This window comes from Polyergus mexicanus, unplaced genomic scaffold (assembly GCF_030449975.1).
Source record: "Polyergus mexicanus isolate NDT 795.1 unplaced genomic scaffold, iyPolMexi1.0 SCAF_20, whole genome shotgun sequence".
Classification (NCBI taxonomy): domain Eukaryota; kingdom Metazoa; phylum Arthropoda; class Insecta; order Hymenoptera; family Formicidae; genus Polyergus; species Polyergus mexicanus.
The window spans coordinates 2,127,292-2,144,180 of NW_027223340.1; the positions used below are offsets into that span (position 1 = coordinate 2,127,292).

At 38.6% G+C, this 16,889-nt stretch overlaps 1 protein-coding gene across 1 annotated transcript; it reads right to left on the minus strand.

Annotated features, from left to right (window-relative positions):
- Nucleotides 1-3,548: 3,548 nt before the first annotated feature.
- LOC138941646 (stromelysin-2-like) lies at nt 3,549-4,433 on the minus strand. The gene has a single exon (XM_070311487.1). The coding sequence runs from the start codon at nt 4,431-4,433 to the stop codon at nt 3,549-3,551; it is 885 nt and encodes a 294-aa protein (XP_070167588.1).
- Nucleotides 4,434-16,889: the final 12,456 nt, after the last annotated feature.

Sequence of the window (16,889 nt, forward strand, 5' to 3'; positions counted from 1 at the left end):
CCGAATTCCTTTGTCAAGCGTCAGTAATCCGGCGTTACGCGTCGTCAAACTTCTGTACAAGTGTTTAAGACTCTTAGATATACTCAGAAACGGAGTTTACCAGCCGCTAGCATAGCGACTGTAATAATAATAGAAATTTAACGTTGAGTATAAATAAAGTGATTCTTTTTATATTGCAACGATTCATAATTATTTAACGACCGGCCATTCCTACATCCTCGATCGGCCGTAGTCCACTGTAGTCAGCAGACGCAGTAAATTCTTTGGAGCCTTCGGAAGACCATCCGTAAGAGGAAATCCAGTGTGTTTAGAAAACATCATACAGCACGTATTTAGATACAAAAATCTGGTGAGTCAAGGTAATACCGATTTCACAGCGACAAGTTATAAATCTTCTGGTCCCCGGTAGACCCGGTGAATGCAGTGTGACTGAAAAAGAAACAAAACATCTTAAGAAATAATCATTTTATTCTATTTTAAATACTTAAACTCTAGATTAAACACAGACTCACTACTACTATTATTTCAATTGATATAGTCACGTTTTAAGAGATTACTTAGCATTAGTAATTCAAATTAATATTTTTTTTATTAACTTCGGACACTGAGACGTGACATAGTCTCCATTCTTTTCTATAATGGTTTTCCACGATCTATAAGCTTGTCGATTCCATTTTTGAAGAAAGAACATGGTTTTTTTTGAAAAAAGTTTGTAAGGTGGTTCTCGACAGCTTCTTCGGAATTGAGATTCTTGCCATTTAAACTATTCTGCAAAGACCGGAACAGATAAAAATCTGAAGGCGCAATATCTGGTGAATATGGCGGGTGCTGCAGAATTTCCTATTGCAACTCCTGCAGTTTTCCTGCAGCTTATTGCTTTCAGTCAGAAGATGCGGCACCCTTGTATCAAGCTTGGAAATGTATCCAAGCTTTTTTAAATGACGAAAAGCGGTTGAATTATCGATGTTCAGCCTCTCAGCAATATCCTCAGTTGTAATCCTTGGGTTTCTTTCCTCTAAGGCATGCACAATGTCATCATCAATGCCAGAAGGCCGTCCAGAGCGGGGTTGATCCTCCATGTTGAAATCACCATTTCGAAATCTGCCAAACCACTTTTTGACTGTTCGGAGAACAGGAGCGCGATTCAAATAAACGCTTTGAATATTTTTTTGTGCAATCCCAACACTCACGCCTTTCTGAAATTCATATAGCATTACATGCCGCAAATGCACCTTTCGTTCTTCATTTTTAATGATTTCTCTTATGCACAAATGGACTTATCTGAACAATGTCTGACGCTAAATTGACATAAGACAACGTCATCTATTCGGTATAAGCAACAATTACCACACGAAAACAATAGAACTCCGCCGTGCAGTAACTTAATGCCATCTATGAAAATCGGACACGAACTTATGCAATCATCCAATATTTTCAATATTAGTGAGTGATTTTTTCGGTATTAATTAATATATAATTATAATTAATATATTATTAATAAATATGCATATTAGGTTACACCTCACCGATGACTTTGACCTTGACATATGTTGTCAAGGACATAACCCTGAGTAACTTTTCCTTATAACTTAACTGGCGGTCTCTTATAGTTTCTGAGATATTGAATATTGAATATTGAAAGAGCATGGAGAGATACTCGTGCTAACATTCCACGATATGGCACTCGGAAACAACATTATGCTGGTTATATTGCAGAATTTCTTTTTAAACGAAAATTTGAATTGAACGAACGGATAAAAGCATTTTTTGAAATAATGGCAAAACATTATCCACCTTCTCTGTAAGAAAAGATAAAATATATATGTTCTTACAGGCAGTTTATTATTTTTATTCATTTTTCCTTATTGCAGCAAATAAATAATGTTAACTTTTTTTATTGCATGCAACAATTGTTGCATGGATGAGAACGTATATGCGTGGACGCAGTGAGTTCCGCCCCCCCTACGGGGGGGCTCCACTTCCGGAAAATATAACCTAACCGTACCTTTTTCTGATTTAAAACTAAAATTTGGTTTGGGTTAGAGTAGGATAGTAAGGCCAGTTTTGGCTCAGTTTGTGTTGTGAGTGTGAGAGAGAGGTTACCGTTGGGGAGGAAGAGAGAGAGATAGTTTCGGAGCAGAGTGTAGGCGCCCGAGGGATGGAGATCGGGCTGGGCGGGTGTATGGGGGGGTAAGTAGGGTGAGAGGGGAAGCGCGGCCGGGGGGAGCGGTGGGTACGAGTCGCCGAGAGCGCTCGACAGAGGGCGCTCGGGGGGGTGGCGGTTCCTCCCGATTCGACCTTGATGCGACTCGTTCTTTAGGGGCGCGCGGCGCTTCTAGCGCGCGATCCGTTGTCGCGATTCTTTAGGAGGGCGCGCCGCTTCTAGCGCGCGATCCGCTGTCGCGATTCTTTAGGGATGCGCGCGACGCTTCTAGCGCGCGATCCGCGAGCGGACGGCGGGCGCCCGGCGTCGAGAGGGCGGGGGATCGTCGGTGGGCAGTCGAGCGGACGGAGGGGCGTCCCTCGTCGCTCTCCTCTTCTCGAGGCGCGCGTTAGCGGCGATACGAGCGCGCTTGTCGCTTTAGCGAGACGGCGAATCTTCGATAGGTCGTGGAATAAAGAGACATCGTCGTTCTAGCGAAAGAGGAGAAGTGTTTTTATTGTTTTCTTTTACAATATTTTTAATATATTAATAATACGATAATACGAGTACGCGGATAAGCGTATCACGATTCCCCGAAGAGCAGAGCCTGCAGCTCGCAATCGATCAGATCGTATTTAATATAGTTACGACGGTGCTCTTCGATACGGCTAGACGAATTTTAGGCGTTTCGAGACGAAGTATTCGGAGATTGTTGAGTTTGCCGAATCGTAGCGTCAACTGTCCGATATGTATCGGTGTCAGGCGCGCCTCGTCGCGCTCGTCGGAGCGAAAGTGCGACAGAAGCGTGGGTCGTAGATTGAGCAGTTCCTTCCACGTATCCGGCGTTAGCGAGATCTCTTTGCCGTGACAATCTCTGAGGACGATTTCTACGAAAGAGGGTCGGCTGACGTTAACGCTGATTTCCAGATGTTTATATGCGGTTTTGGTTAATGGATAGCGTCTTCCTAAGATTCTGAGCGGTCGCGCGACCGAGACGTCCGCGTCGCGTCTTAGCGTCCGATCGCGATCTCGTCTAAAAATAGATGCGAGCGATGAGAGAAACGGTGCTAGCGAATTATTAGTTCGAATAAATGTTTGATAGTCTTACCCATTGTCCATTTTAGCTTTTTTAGCGTATTCCGCGCTATCTTCGCGATCTCGCTCGGTTAGCCTCGATCGATCGTCGAATGAGTGTTGTTGCTGCGGTTGTCCCCCCATTGTCGCGTACATCGTCGCTCGTTCTTTCTCGTTTGTTCTTTCTCGCGCGTTAGCTTCGGTGTTCTCCGTCAATAATGAAGCGCTTAACGGATGGACGGTCTTTATATACTCGCGTAAAGATCGCTTCTTCCCCTTTCGCGCGCTTTCTCTTATATATTCTATTTTAAAAAATAACGGTAGGGTTGCTCTAGTCGTTCTCATCGTCGATCCTCTCTTTCTCGATCGCGTCGCCGAGGCGATAGACGCGACTAAGGAGATCGCGCAATTGCCTTAGCAGTCCATCCGTAGGACACTCGATGCCGAGCGCGCGTAGATCGGAAGGACCCGCCGAGGTTACGATATTCGTGAATTCGTTGAAGGCGTAGAACTGACGTTTGGCGAAGAAATATAGATTACCATCGATGTATCGGAAGGCCGACGTTATCGCGGACGGAATTCCGGGAAATATATTTTTTAATGGAGTGTGTCTAACGACTATCATGTGACATTCGTCGATTTCTGCGACTTTATCATCGTCGTATATAGCGTAGGTTTGTCCCGTGTGCATATTTATCGCTGCGTTGATTTTAACGTTTCGGGGAAGTCCGATATCGTGGAGATATCTCGGCCAACCCGATTTTAGCTTAAGACTGGGATATTCCGCGAGGTAGATCGAATCGTTCGCGAATAGCGCGAGATCGCCCGAGGGTCTTTGATACGCGGCGGATAGGCGCGTGAAATTCGCCGGTAGAAACGTCGCGTAATCCGTGAACGTCATGGGTCTACCGTAGCGTTTCTCGGTCATGTCGACCGACCATACGTTGCGGCGATTAGCTATATATAATCGATGATTCATTATCAGCGCGGCGTCCACGCGCCGCAATGCGCAGAGATCCGCGCGCGCTGGGTCGGTTGGCGCGACGCTCGTCGTCGCGAGCGCCGCGGTGGTCGCGGGAGTCGCTGTCGAATAGTTTCCGTCGTCGTGAGATCCGTACAGATTCTGTATAGCGAGAATGTCTTCTATGCTCAGCATAACTGGAAATTGATTCTCGATGTCGGGTATATACGGGAACATTATAGAGTCATTGCGCATGCTGTGCTGTAGACCCAATGCGTGGCCGATCTCGTGCGTTAGCGTTTGTAGCAGGTGATGCGTGTCGGGAGGATTCTTGTTTAGATACACGTGCCACGGTTCGGAATCGTCGACGTGTATCTCCGATGTGAAGTCGATCGTTCCAGAGGGAAAGAACGCGTGAGCTAGGGCTCCTCTCGGACCGTCGAAGGCCGCCGGGCAAATACCGACGTTCCGACGATTGGCGTAAGTGTGCGCGCCCGTTCGATACGATATCAATATATCGGGGCGTAACGGGTCGCGCGCGAAAGTTAGCGACGAGTTCGCCGCCCATAACGCGAACGCCGTTTCGGCCGTTCGCGAAATTTCCTCGCTAGCCACCTGAAAATTCCACGCGAGACGCGTCTTCGGCCATTTTCGCGCGATCGGGAATGTCCGCGAGACCGCATCGCGGTTTGCGCATAAGGTGAAGCGTAACGGCGTCTAACGCGCCGTTTCCCGATAATTGATAGTATTTTTGAAACAGCGATAGCGCGCGACGTAGAGCGTCGCGTTATCGGACGATAGCGATCCTCCATCGTCCTTTAGAAAACCGTACGCGCGCAAGAAACGGAGCCTCGATCCTCTCCGAGTCGAAGGGCGCGGCGACCGTCGCGGCGACAAGCATCGTCGCTAGAACGAGAAGAGCCGTCCTCGCGTTAGTCATCGCGCGAAGCGGGGAAGACGCGGTAAACTATCGAGAGACGCCGGGCGCGATTGATTCGCGCGTTCCGCGAGACGCCTATTTTTATCTTCGACGAATAACGTGGGTGGAGGAGAGGGAAACGCGCCTCTTTCGACATCGAGCGTTCGGAATGCGCGTTATCTAACGGACGCTCGAGTTCCTCTTTTGTTATTTCTATTTTTATTATTCGTTTGTCCTCTAAGAAGGACACTCGATGAGCGATTAAAGATATCCCTTTCAACGATGCGCGTTATCTAACGGATGTTTTTTGTTATTTCTATTTTATTATTCGTTTGTCCTCTAAGAAGGACATTCGATGAGCGATTAAAGATATCCCTTCCAACGATGCGCGTTATCTAACGGATGTTTTTTGTTATTTCTATTTTATTATTCGTTTGTCCTCTAAGAAGGACACTCGATGAGCGATTAAAGATATCCCTTTCAACGATGCGCGTTATCTAACGGATGTTTTTTGTTATTTCTATTTTTATTATTCGTTTGTCCCCTAAGAAGGACACTCGATGAGCGATTAGAAATACCTCCTTCCGGCGACGATAAATTAGAGATACCTCCTTCCGGCGACGATAAATTAGAGATACCCCTTAGATGCCCCCTAGATACCCCCTTCCGGCGACGATGATCTCATTGTTCGCCGAGTATTCGGAATGCGCGTTATCTAACGGATGTTTTTTGTTATTTCTATTTTATTATTCGTTTGTCCTCTAAGAAGGACATTCGATGAGCGATTAAAGATATCCCTTCCAACGATGCGCGTTATCTAACGGATGTTTTTTGTTATTTCTATTTTATTATTCGTTTGTCCTCTAAGAAGGACACTCGATGAGCGATTAAAGATATCCCTTTCAACGATGCGCGTTATCTAACGGATGTTTTTTGTTATTTCTATTTTTATTATTCGTTTGTCCCCTAAGAAGGACACTCGATGAGCGATTAGAAATACCTCCTTCCGGCGACGATAAATTAGAGATACCTCCTTCCGGCGACGATAAATTAGAGATACCCCTTAGATGCCCCCTAGATACCCCCTTCCGGCGACGATGATCTCATTGTTCGCCGAGTATTCGGAATGCGCGTTATCTAACGGATGTTTTTTGTTATTTCTATTTTTATTATTCGTTTGTCCTCTAAGAAGGATACTCGATGAGCGAGTAGAGATACCCCCTTCCGGCGACGGAGCGGTCGCGGAAGGAAGACGCGGTGCGATCGATAAATCGTACCGCGACATCCGCGCGTCGATTTTTATAAAACGCGAGATCCTTTCGAGAAGCGTCAAAGTATTCTCGCTCGCGAGATAACGAAGCGCGAAACGGTGGAGCGCGAAGTGGCGAGAGTTAAAATCGGTCGCGAACTGTTCGATATGGAACGAATCGAACAGATAATTAACGCGGCCGATTATATTAATGTAAACGGAGATTTAATCGCGATAAAGTCCTACGTTCTGGGAGACCTCGCCACGGATTTGCGCGCGGAGGCGCAAGGTGTTATCGAGAAGAGTCCGGATTCGTTTAGACTCGCCTTTCAGTTGAACGAAGACGTAGATATCGCGCGTTTAATGTAAGTATTCGATCGGAATTATAATAAATTATAATGTTTTAATAACGTTTTACTTTTACTAACTTTTACTTTTACTAACTTTTACTTTTACTAATTTTTACTTTTGTATTTTAGACAAGAAATAGAGGGCTGTATAAGAACGGCGCGAGAATCGCTCTACGATTTAATAACTAGAACGAGGACTATGCTCGCACAGGCGCAAAGCATTCATAGCGCGTTGCGCGACGCTCGCCGACGCGACGTCGCACGAGCCCCCGAACGGTTCGACTTAATCGGTCGGCTTCACGAGCGCGAGTGCGACTTCGCCATCCCCGAGTTAATCGGTCCGCTTCGCGAGAGCGAGCGCGACTTCGCCGTTCCCGAGGTTAGGCGAGTCGTCGCATCGCCGATCGACGAGGAGCCCGAATCGCGACCGATCGGCGAGGAGCCCGAATCGCGGTCGATGGAGGACGAGGCCGAACCGGCGACGGTCGACGAGGGTGAATCGCGGGCGGGTGTACGATTGGCGAACTACGAGCCCGAATCGCAACCGTTCGACACGGAATAATTTTACGCGTTAATGAAACGCATTTGTAAGATATGATTTTTACGAATAAGCGCTATACGTTAAGCGAAGCGTCGACTCTTTACGCTTCTTTTTCCTTCTCCCGTATACTCTCGCTCTCGCGCTTCTCGTAGTAACCATCTGTGTCCGCATTAAGTTTGTAACGGTAGGACCGTTACTACGGGCCTGACCTGTTGTATCCAACAAATATATATATGTCTATACACGGCTTGCTTATTCACCCAGCCCTACCTGTCCCGCCGCCGCCTCTCTCAGCATGCGCTCTCGCTCACAGATACACACGCTCTCGCTCTGCATGCGCTCTCGCTTCTCGACTCGCGCTATCTCTCTCACGGTCCCCACGCAGAATCGACCCCACTCCCGGGCCGACAGTAGAGTGGGAGGCCCCGGCCGGGTATATAAGCCCGTCCGGCCGAGGAATCGGGACCAGATCCCGTCCTGCCATCCAGCTCCTAACACCGATCTAACCAGTACCTAACACCTCTTAGGGCAGAGGTTGTACTCAGCCCCGCCGGGTTGAACCGGCTCTCTATACCTCGGGAGTGGTGCACTTGGACACAGTACAATTGGACACGGTGCAAATGGACACGTTATAAATGGACACGAGATTGTGCACACGGTTCAATTGGACACAGTGCATTTGGACACAGTAATTTTGGATACAGTAGCTTTTGGACACATAAGAAAATACGCATCGTTTACTTGGACACCGCTCAATTGGACACTGTTCATTTGGACACCGTTCGTTTGGACACAGAAAGATGCGCACCGTTCATTTGGACACCGTTCGTTTGGACACCGTTATTTGCCCACCGTTCGTTTGGACACCGTTCATTTGCCCACCGTCCGTTTGGACACCGTTCATTTGCCCACTGTTCGTTTGGACACCGTTCATTTGCCCACCGTTCGTTTGGACACCGTTCATTTGCCCACCGTTCGTTTGGACACCGTTCATTTGTACACAGAAACATGCGCACTGTTTGTTTGAATATGTAACAGATGGAGAGAAATAAAAATCATTTTGGGAAAATATAATCAGTATTCTTATAACACTTTACCCTTACGGAAAAATACACTCAACTTTTGGGTGTTGACCATTAAAAAAACATCAAAAAAAACCTTCAAAGTTGGGTGTGATTTCGGACCATTGATTGAAGGTTAATCTTTAAATGATAGTTAATTGATGGTTAACCTTCAATTAATGGTTAATCCTTAAAAATGACGGTAACCCTGAAAATAAGAATCCTCAAATGAAAGTAACACCCAAATGAGAGTAAACCCCATATTTGAATGTTCTCAATTTGCATTCGATAATATATGCAAAATCATCATCAGATGCGGGATTTATATACATATACTCTTATTAGGGTATTACTCTCATTTTCATTTCAGATTCCCTAAACAAAGTAGTAAATGAATGATAAAAAAAATCAACTCTGATTTCTTATTTTTAATTACATCTTTCAAAAATTCAACTTTTATTTCTCTAAATACGATGGAAAGTATAATTTATAAAACAAATCATATAATATCAAATAAAATATATCAAATAAAATAAGACGTAAAGTATTTTGTATACATTTAAAATAAAACTTGTATTTAAAATCTAATCTTGTATTTAATCTAATTTAAATAAAAGAAAAATAATCTTTTCGATTTTTTTTAAAGTTTGCTGCAAGTTTTGTACTTATATATATATTATAATAGGCATTGTATGTTGAATCAATCATATTAAGCTTTTTCTGAAGTCGAGACTTTTTTGAAGTTCCGTGCGACATTCTTACATTTATTAGTTACTGCAGTATTGAATAACTGTTCCGCATTGTTCACATTTTTAAATGTGAGTAGTACATAATCTGTAAACAAATATATAAATTATTATTAAAATTTTATAAATTCATTTTAATTTTAACGTAGTTTTCTTGCACACAAATACTTCTTGTTCGCAGTATACATATGTATTAATATTACAGTGTTAATACAAATTAAAAAGAATAGCAATTAATTGATTAAAAATGCGATAAATTAAAAAGAATCCTTATAATGTTTACCTTTTATTGCATTAAATTTATGATCTTGGTCCAAAGGTTTTTTTTTCCTCTCTATTGAACTTTCTATTGATTTTATGTTGTTCTTTTTTCCTGTTCTAGATGAACACGCAATCTCTTGTGTTGAAAACAAATGACCCATTAAATCGCAGGTCATTTTATCAATATCAGAAGTCCGAATTTTCCGCATAATACTTTCCGGAATATTGACTCCTCGACTAAGTGATATCATATTCTATATAACAGATGATAACAATAAAATATAGTGAAAACTCTCAAAGAATTAAAAATTGCAGATAAATTCTCATTTTCCATTATAAAAAAATATACGAAAATTTGCATACATTTTAATTTTGCACAAGATACGATCAATTTACAGCGAATATATAGTACATACCTTGTCTACACAAGCATTATTCGCACTTTGCGGATTCTCTGCAGACGATGCCATATTTACTTTCACATCTGTTTCGACTTTCTGCAAAATACATAAACATACAGAATTTCAATTTGTACATACAAGATATTAATTTATAACAAGTAATACATATACCTCTCACTTACACAAGTCATATCATTGACAATTTGCAAACTTTTTGTAGGCGATGCAATATTAATTTTGACATCTGTATCAATCTTGACTTTCTGTAAAATATTTTCATTATTGCACAAAATTATTTCATTTTTATTAATTGACGTATCAATGGGAAGAACTTTCTCAACATTAACCTCATCATTTATTTTCTCATTATCTTTTTCTAATTGCTGCACCTGTAAAATGTATATTAGAAAATATAAAGACAAACATTTTCATAACTAATAAAATAAACTTTTAATAGATGTATAATTTATAATATAAGTGATATTCTTACCAAATCATCAGAACGGACAATCCTTACATTTTAGGTTAAATTTTCAATACTTTGTAATTTTTGTATCACCCGGTCTGCTACAGTTTCTATTTTTGTTATTTCTGTAATAAAATTTGTATTAATTTATAATAACAATTATATTTTGAATGTATAATGTTTATTTCGTTTCATCGTTCACTACTGTATTCATTAAATATTAGATAACCCGGGAAAAAATGGCCCATATATAATTATATATGAAATATGCTCATATATAAATATATACAAATATATATGATTATATATAATTATCATATGATGTATATATAGTTATATATAATCCTGTATGATGTAATATATTGTCATATATAACCGTATATGAGATTATATATATTTATATATAATTTTATACAATTATATATATATTTTATATATAATTATATATGAGCATATTTCATATATATTTATATATAATTATATATAATTATATATAATTATACATGGACTTTTTTTCCCGGGAATATTTATAGTTTTTATACTTTTTAATACTGAGTTTGCTATTAGACTTTCTTGCTGTTGCTGAGTACCATTCATATTGAACGTTTTTGTTTCTTCCTTTTTGTTCGATGGCTTGTAATTTTCATCGTCAGATGAAATTAATGTTCCGTCTTCATCCGAAGAAGTACACCACTAAAAATGAATGACATTGAAAAACAAAAAAATAGAATGAATATAATAAGCACATTGGATGCTTTGTTATTTTAATGCATTGATTCGTGAATCTATGTGATCAAGCGATGGTCGTATGTGACCATAAATTGCACAAATATCGCAAGTTTGCAGCATGCAGATAAAAGATAGTAAAAGACATTTACTTACATTTTTTATATAAGATGTTTGTTTTTTTAGATTAGGCAACATATTTTGTTGTATCAACGCTCCAGCTTTCATTTTAGATCGTTTGTTAATCTGTAAAGATCGAGAATATATAAAAATATGAATATACTAATATAAGTATACGAATGATTTATAATAACATTGACATTTAATCATTATATTTACTTTCAATTCAGTTTTTCGTTTTTTAGTACATTGGTTATATTCATCATCATCAGACTCATGGTCATCAGTAAATGATTTTTTCATCAATTTCTTTCTATTCACCCTTACATGGATTTTTAATATTAAATTTCTGTATTTCTAATAACTGTTGATGCATATCTGTCCATTCTAGAAAAAACAATGTTCACCGAGTATCGATGTTATTATTGCAATTACATGAGCAAATTTGGTTATATTGTAAATTTTCTAATAATAAGTAGGCCTCATCAAATATTCTTGAACGCGTTCACTCGCTCATTCACTCGTCCGCGTCGGCTTGCTTATTCGCATGCAGTGTGATATACTCGATTCATTAATGCGAACATCGGAGCCCTTATTAATTATAAGATTTTAGTTGCTATATAAGTAACTTTTATTTTACAGAGATTTTATAAGTTAATTTCTATTTGGTAAAAATTTATATTTGATTATATAAATGTATGCATATGCATTATATAAATGTATGTATTGCATATATATATACCTCCAAATGCAAAAATTTTGATTACCGTCGTATTCCAATCTTTTTCTGTTAACGTTTTAATGATTTTTTTTCATTTTCATCGCACTTTTAATTTCACAAGAGGGCCATGATATTTGAACAGAGTTTCCTTTATTTACTAGTTCTTGTAACATTTCATCGTTGTACTTTATTGTTAACCATTCTCTAAATCCCACAGCGATACTATTATTTTCATTGACGAATTCGACGAGCAAACAATCATTGTTATTCATTATATACAAATAACGATGAAATCTCAACTATATAAAGAACCGAGAAGAACTTCCAAAACAATTGCACGATGCCGACTACCGAAGTACCGAGTACTGCCGAGCAATGTTGTTAGATGGGCCCCTTTTTTGTGCACGTACGACAAATCCAGTATCAGTAAAATGCTTCGAGTAATAAAAAGTTATATATTTAAAATTAAAGTTTTTACAAATGAAAAATCAAAAACCATAAGAAAAAAAATAAAATTTTTACAAACGATAAAACAAAGGCTATAAGGAACCCTTTTTCACTCGATCGAAGCATTTTATTGATATCGGATTCGACGCATGTGCGCAAAAAAGGGGGCTCATGTAACAACACTGCTCGGCAATACTCGGTATCTCTCGATAATTGGCATGAAATTATTTTGCAAGTTTTTGTCGGTTTTCTTTATGTTTAAGATTTCATTGTTATTTGTACATAATGAATAATGATGATTGTTTGCTTGTCGAGTTCGTCAATAATTTGTGTCCCGATCACGTGTTTGTTGGTGAATAGTGAAAACTGAAAACCGGATCGTTATTATAAAATATACAAACGCTAAAAGTGACAAACAAACAGGTGTATTAGCTACGCAATGAACAGTTATTGCAAGTTGTATTGCAAGTTATAAGTTATTCAGCGTTTTTCATATTTACGAATTGTTATGAATAGTAGAGGACTACATATAGAAAATATCTTCAAGATGCAAGAGAAGAAGTTCCAGCAACAACTATTCAATCTCGACGAAGGAACGAAATACAAGCTGAATTGATTTTCAATAATCAGGTATACTTATAAAAAATAATAGGATTATAAAATTATATATATAAAACAACCTCAACATGGATATTTATTTTATATATATAAGAAATATTTTAATTTATATAACATATAAGAAATCTTTTTGTAAAATATAGCACAATATTTGCTAACAAATTATTTCAAAAGTCAATCAAAAAGTTTGTTTATCCGCATTTAGTTACTTTTTATGAAATGTTTTTATTCGGCTTTGTTTTTGTCTAAACAGTGTATATTTTCAACAAATTATGTAAGTATCTAATAATTTGACTATATATTTATTGCAGGAAAAAAATAATGCAGTAGAGAATATAATTGGCATGCACGATGAAGCGCTTCAACAGTTTGAAGAAATTAATGAGCATTCCTCAATAGATGAAAATAACAGTAGCGATGATGAAATCTATAACAACCAAAAGTTAATAATGCCAATGATGAAGAAAATATTTTTGATGATGCACATGGTGAAGATGGCAATAATGAAGAAGTAAGAATTGGATTACTCTCAATATAAATTATGTTTACTATACTACTGCTAATTTTTTTGTGTTAGAAAAACCGAATTTTTGTACTTTGTGTTAATTTTAACATTTCCTTTAAAGCAATTAATGTATGAAATTATATGATATTATATTATGATATACTTTTAATTTAAACTACATGTGTTTTTATGTATGAAATATTTCATATATTTTATTAAAATTTCATATAACATCTCTAATTACATTTTGCTAATCAGAATGGAATTTTGTAGATAATTTTAGAAAACAATTTCTTTGCAGATGAGGCAACCGATTTATGAAAACTGTCCATTAACCCAAGATGAAAGTGATCTCCTTATCATGAGCTTTATAATCCGTCATGGCTTAACAGATCTAGCATTTGATGATCTTCTAAATTTAATAAATTGTCATCTTCCAATTACACTAAATTTTTCTCGGCACTTATTCTTAAAAAAATTTCCGAAAACCGCAAACATGAAAACAATTTTCTATTGTCCGGAATGTTTTGTGGAATTAAATTTTGAACAAATGACTCATATTAATTGTACGTCTTGTAATACATGGTATATGAGAATTGATTTAGTACGTGGTGGGCATTATTTTGTACATTTACCGTTAAAAGATCAATTACGTAATTTATTATCAGGACCGCTTTTTTATAAATTGCAAAGAAGTTGTGCAGAACAGTCTAGTATACTTTCAGATATAACTAGTGGGGAATCATATCGAAGACTGCGTAGAAATGGAGTTATTAGAGATTATGATATAACTCTTCAGTGGAATTCTGACGGAGTGGATACTTTCAAATCTTCAAAAGTATCCATGTGTCCAATCCAAGTGGCAATCAATGATTTACCGTATTGTCTACGTAAACATCTTACTTTCAAGTATCTGGTGTTCAGCAAAAAAACCCGTAATGGATTTATTTTTGAAACCGTTCGTAGATGACTTAAAAGATTTACATGAAAATGGTTTTCATTGTTTGCCCTGGTTTAGATGCACCTGTTCATGTTAGAGTACATACAATTGTTGCACCTGTTGATTCAGTTGCACGATGTGCACTTCAGAATGTACATCAATTTAATGGTAAATTTGGCTGTTCATTTTGCCTATGTCCAGGTGATAGAGTGAAAGTAGGAAATGGTTACGCTCGTGTATATTTGGAAAAAGGTAAAGCAAGAACAAAGAATCAACATTTAAAAGATTCTCAAAAAGCGGTTAGAAAAAAAAAGGTTGTTCGTGGTGTAAAAGGCATGTCTCATTTAATGTTTGTACCTGGTTTTGATATTATACAATCATTTCCTCCGGAATATATGCATTCCATACTTCTAGGTGTGGTAAAATCCTTTATCATCGTTTGGTTTACAAATTGTCATAATCCTTCGTATATTGGTACAAAAAAGGATATTTTTGACAAAAAATTAACTTCAATCCGATCACCAAGTGAAATAACACGGACACCAAGATCAATCAATGATATTAAAGTTTGGAAAGCTTCCGAATTAAAAAATTTCCTTCTTTATTATTCTATGCCATGTTTAAAAAATGTACTTTCAAAACCTTACTATAAACATTGGTCGCTTCTAGTTTTTGCAATATATAAGTTTTTATGCGAAAAAATAACAAACGAAGATTATGTACAAGCTGAAAGAGCACTTCAAATATTTGTTGAACGAATTCCCTTACTATATGGTGCAGAATGTATGAAATATAATGTTCATCTATTACTACATATACCAAAATCAATTAAATATTTTGGTGCTTTATGGGCTTGGTCAGCATTTCCTTATGAGAGTTATAATTATGTATTAAGGAAAATGTTACACAGTTCACAATTTGTTTTGAAACAGATTTGTAAATCTTATTTAAGATTGCAAAACATAAAATATAACGACACATTTAATAAAAGAAATTGCAATCAAGAAGGGAAAAAATTATTTAATCATATGTTAGGTCATAATAAAAATAAATACGGTCAAGCGCGAAATGCTAATAATGATATTGTGAAAATTATTGGTACTGGAAAAAACATACTCTTAAATTTAGTTGAAAAAATTTCCATACAAGCTTTGATTAACGAAAGGATTGAGAACAATAATGGGAAATCGTATCAGCGATTTATATACAATGGTATCACTTATCATAGCAATTCTTACAACAGAATGTATAAACGGAATAATAGTATAATACAAACAGAATTAGATGAATTAATGACGATTAAATCAATTATTTCAGTTATTTTAGAAACTGGTGCTACTGCATTTGTAGTTGGTGGTAATTCGATTGAAATATTAGAAGATATAACATTATGCTCGCATTATAATATCTCATCAGCTTGTTTGTGACAGACTGTATCTCAAAAACGAGATACCTCATAGACACCGGATCGGACGTCAGCGTCTACCCACACAAGATGATGCAAAGGAAACAGCGAGAAGAGGCCTATGAACTCTACGCAGCAAACGGCACAAAAATCGCAACGTATGGCTACACAACAATAAAACCCAATTTCGGCCTACGAAGGGAGTTCCCATGGCGGTTCATCATTGCCAACGTCACGCAACCGATTATAGGATCAGACTTCCTCTCGCATTACCACCTGCTCCCGGATATTCGAAGAAGGAAATTGATCGACGGAAAAACCGGACTGATCGTGTCAGGAGCAACCAGCAATGGCGAGACAGGCTCCATAAAAGCAGTACGGAGCAACACAAAGTATCACCACGTAATATCGGAGTTCCCGAGCATAACACAACCAACGGGAATGAGAAAGACGGCAAAACATACCACAAGGCATTATATAAAAACAACAACAGGACAACCCGAAGCATGCCGTCCACGCAGACTAGCACCGGACAAACTGCAAGCCGCAAAAGCAGAATTCGACCTGCTGTTACAAGAAGGAATCATACGACCATCGAAAAGTCCATGGGCAGCACCACTACACATGGTTCCCAAGAAAAGTAATGCATGGAGACCATGCGGGGATTACCGAAGGCTCAATGCAAGAACAACGCCGGACCGATATCCAATACCGCATATCGAGGACTTCGCACAAACATTACATAACAAGAAAATCTTCACGACCATCGATCTTGTGCGGGCATACAACCAAATACCCGCACACCCGATGGACATAGCAAAAACAGCGATAACAACACCGTTTGGATTGTTCGAATTCGTATTCATGCCGTTCGGCCTACGAAATGCAGCGCAGACATTTCAACGCTTCATAAACGAAGTGTTACACGGGTTGGATTTTTGCTACGCTTATATAGATGACATACTCATAGCATCAGCCACGCAAGAGGAACACGAAGAGCACCTACGACAACTCTTCACAAGGCTAGACGCATATGGCATCCAAATAAACACGAGCAAATGCATCTTTGGGGACAACGAAGTAAAATTCCTCGGCTATCTCGTTTCGGAAAAAGGAACAAGACCTTTACCGGAAAAAGTAGAAGCCATACAAAGTTTCCCGAAACCAACCAACGTCAAACAACTACGACAATTCCTGGGAACAATTAATTTCTACCGGCGATTCATCCCAGGGGC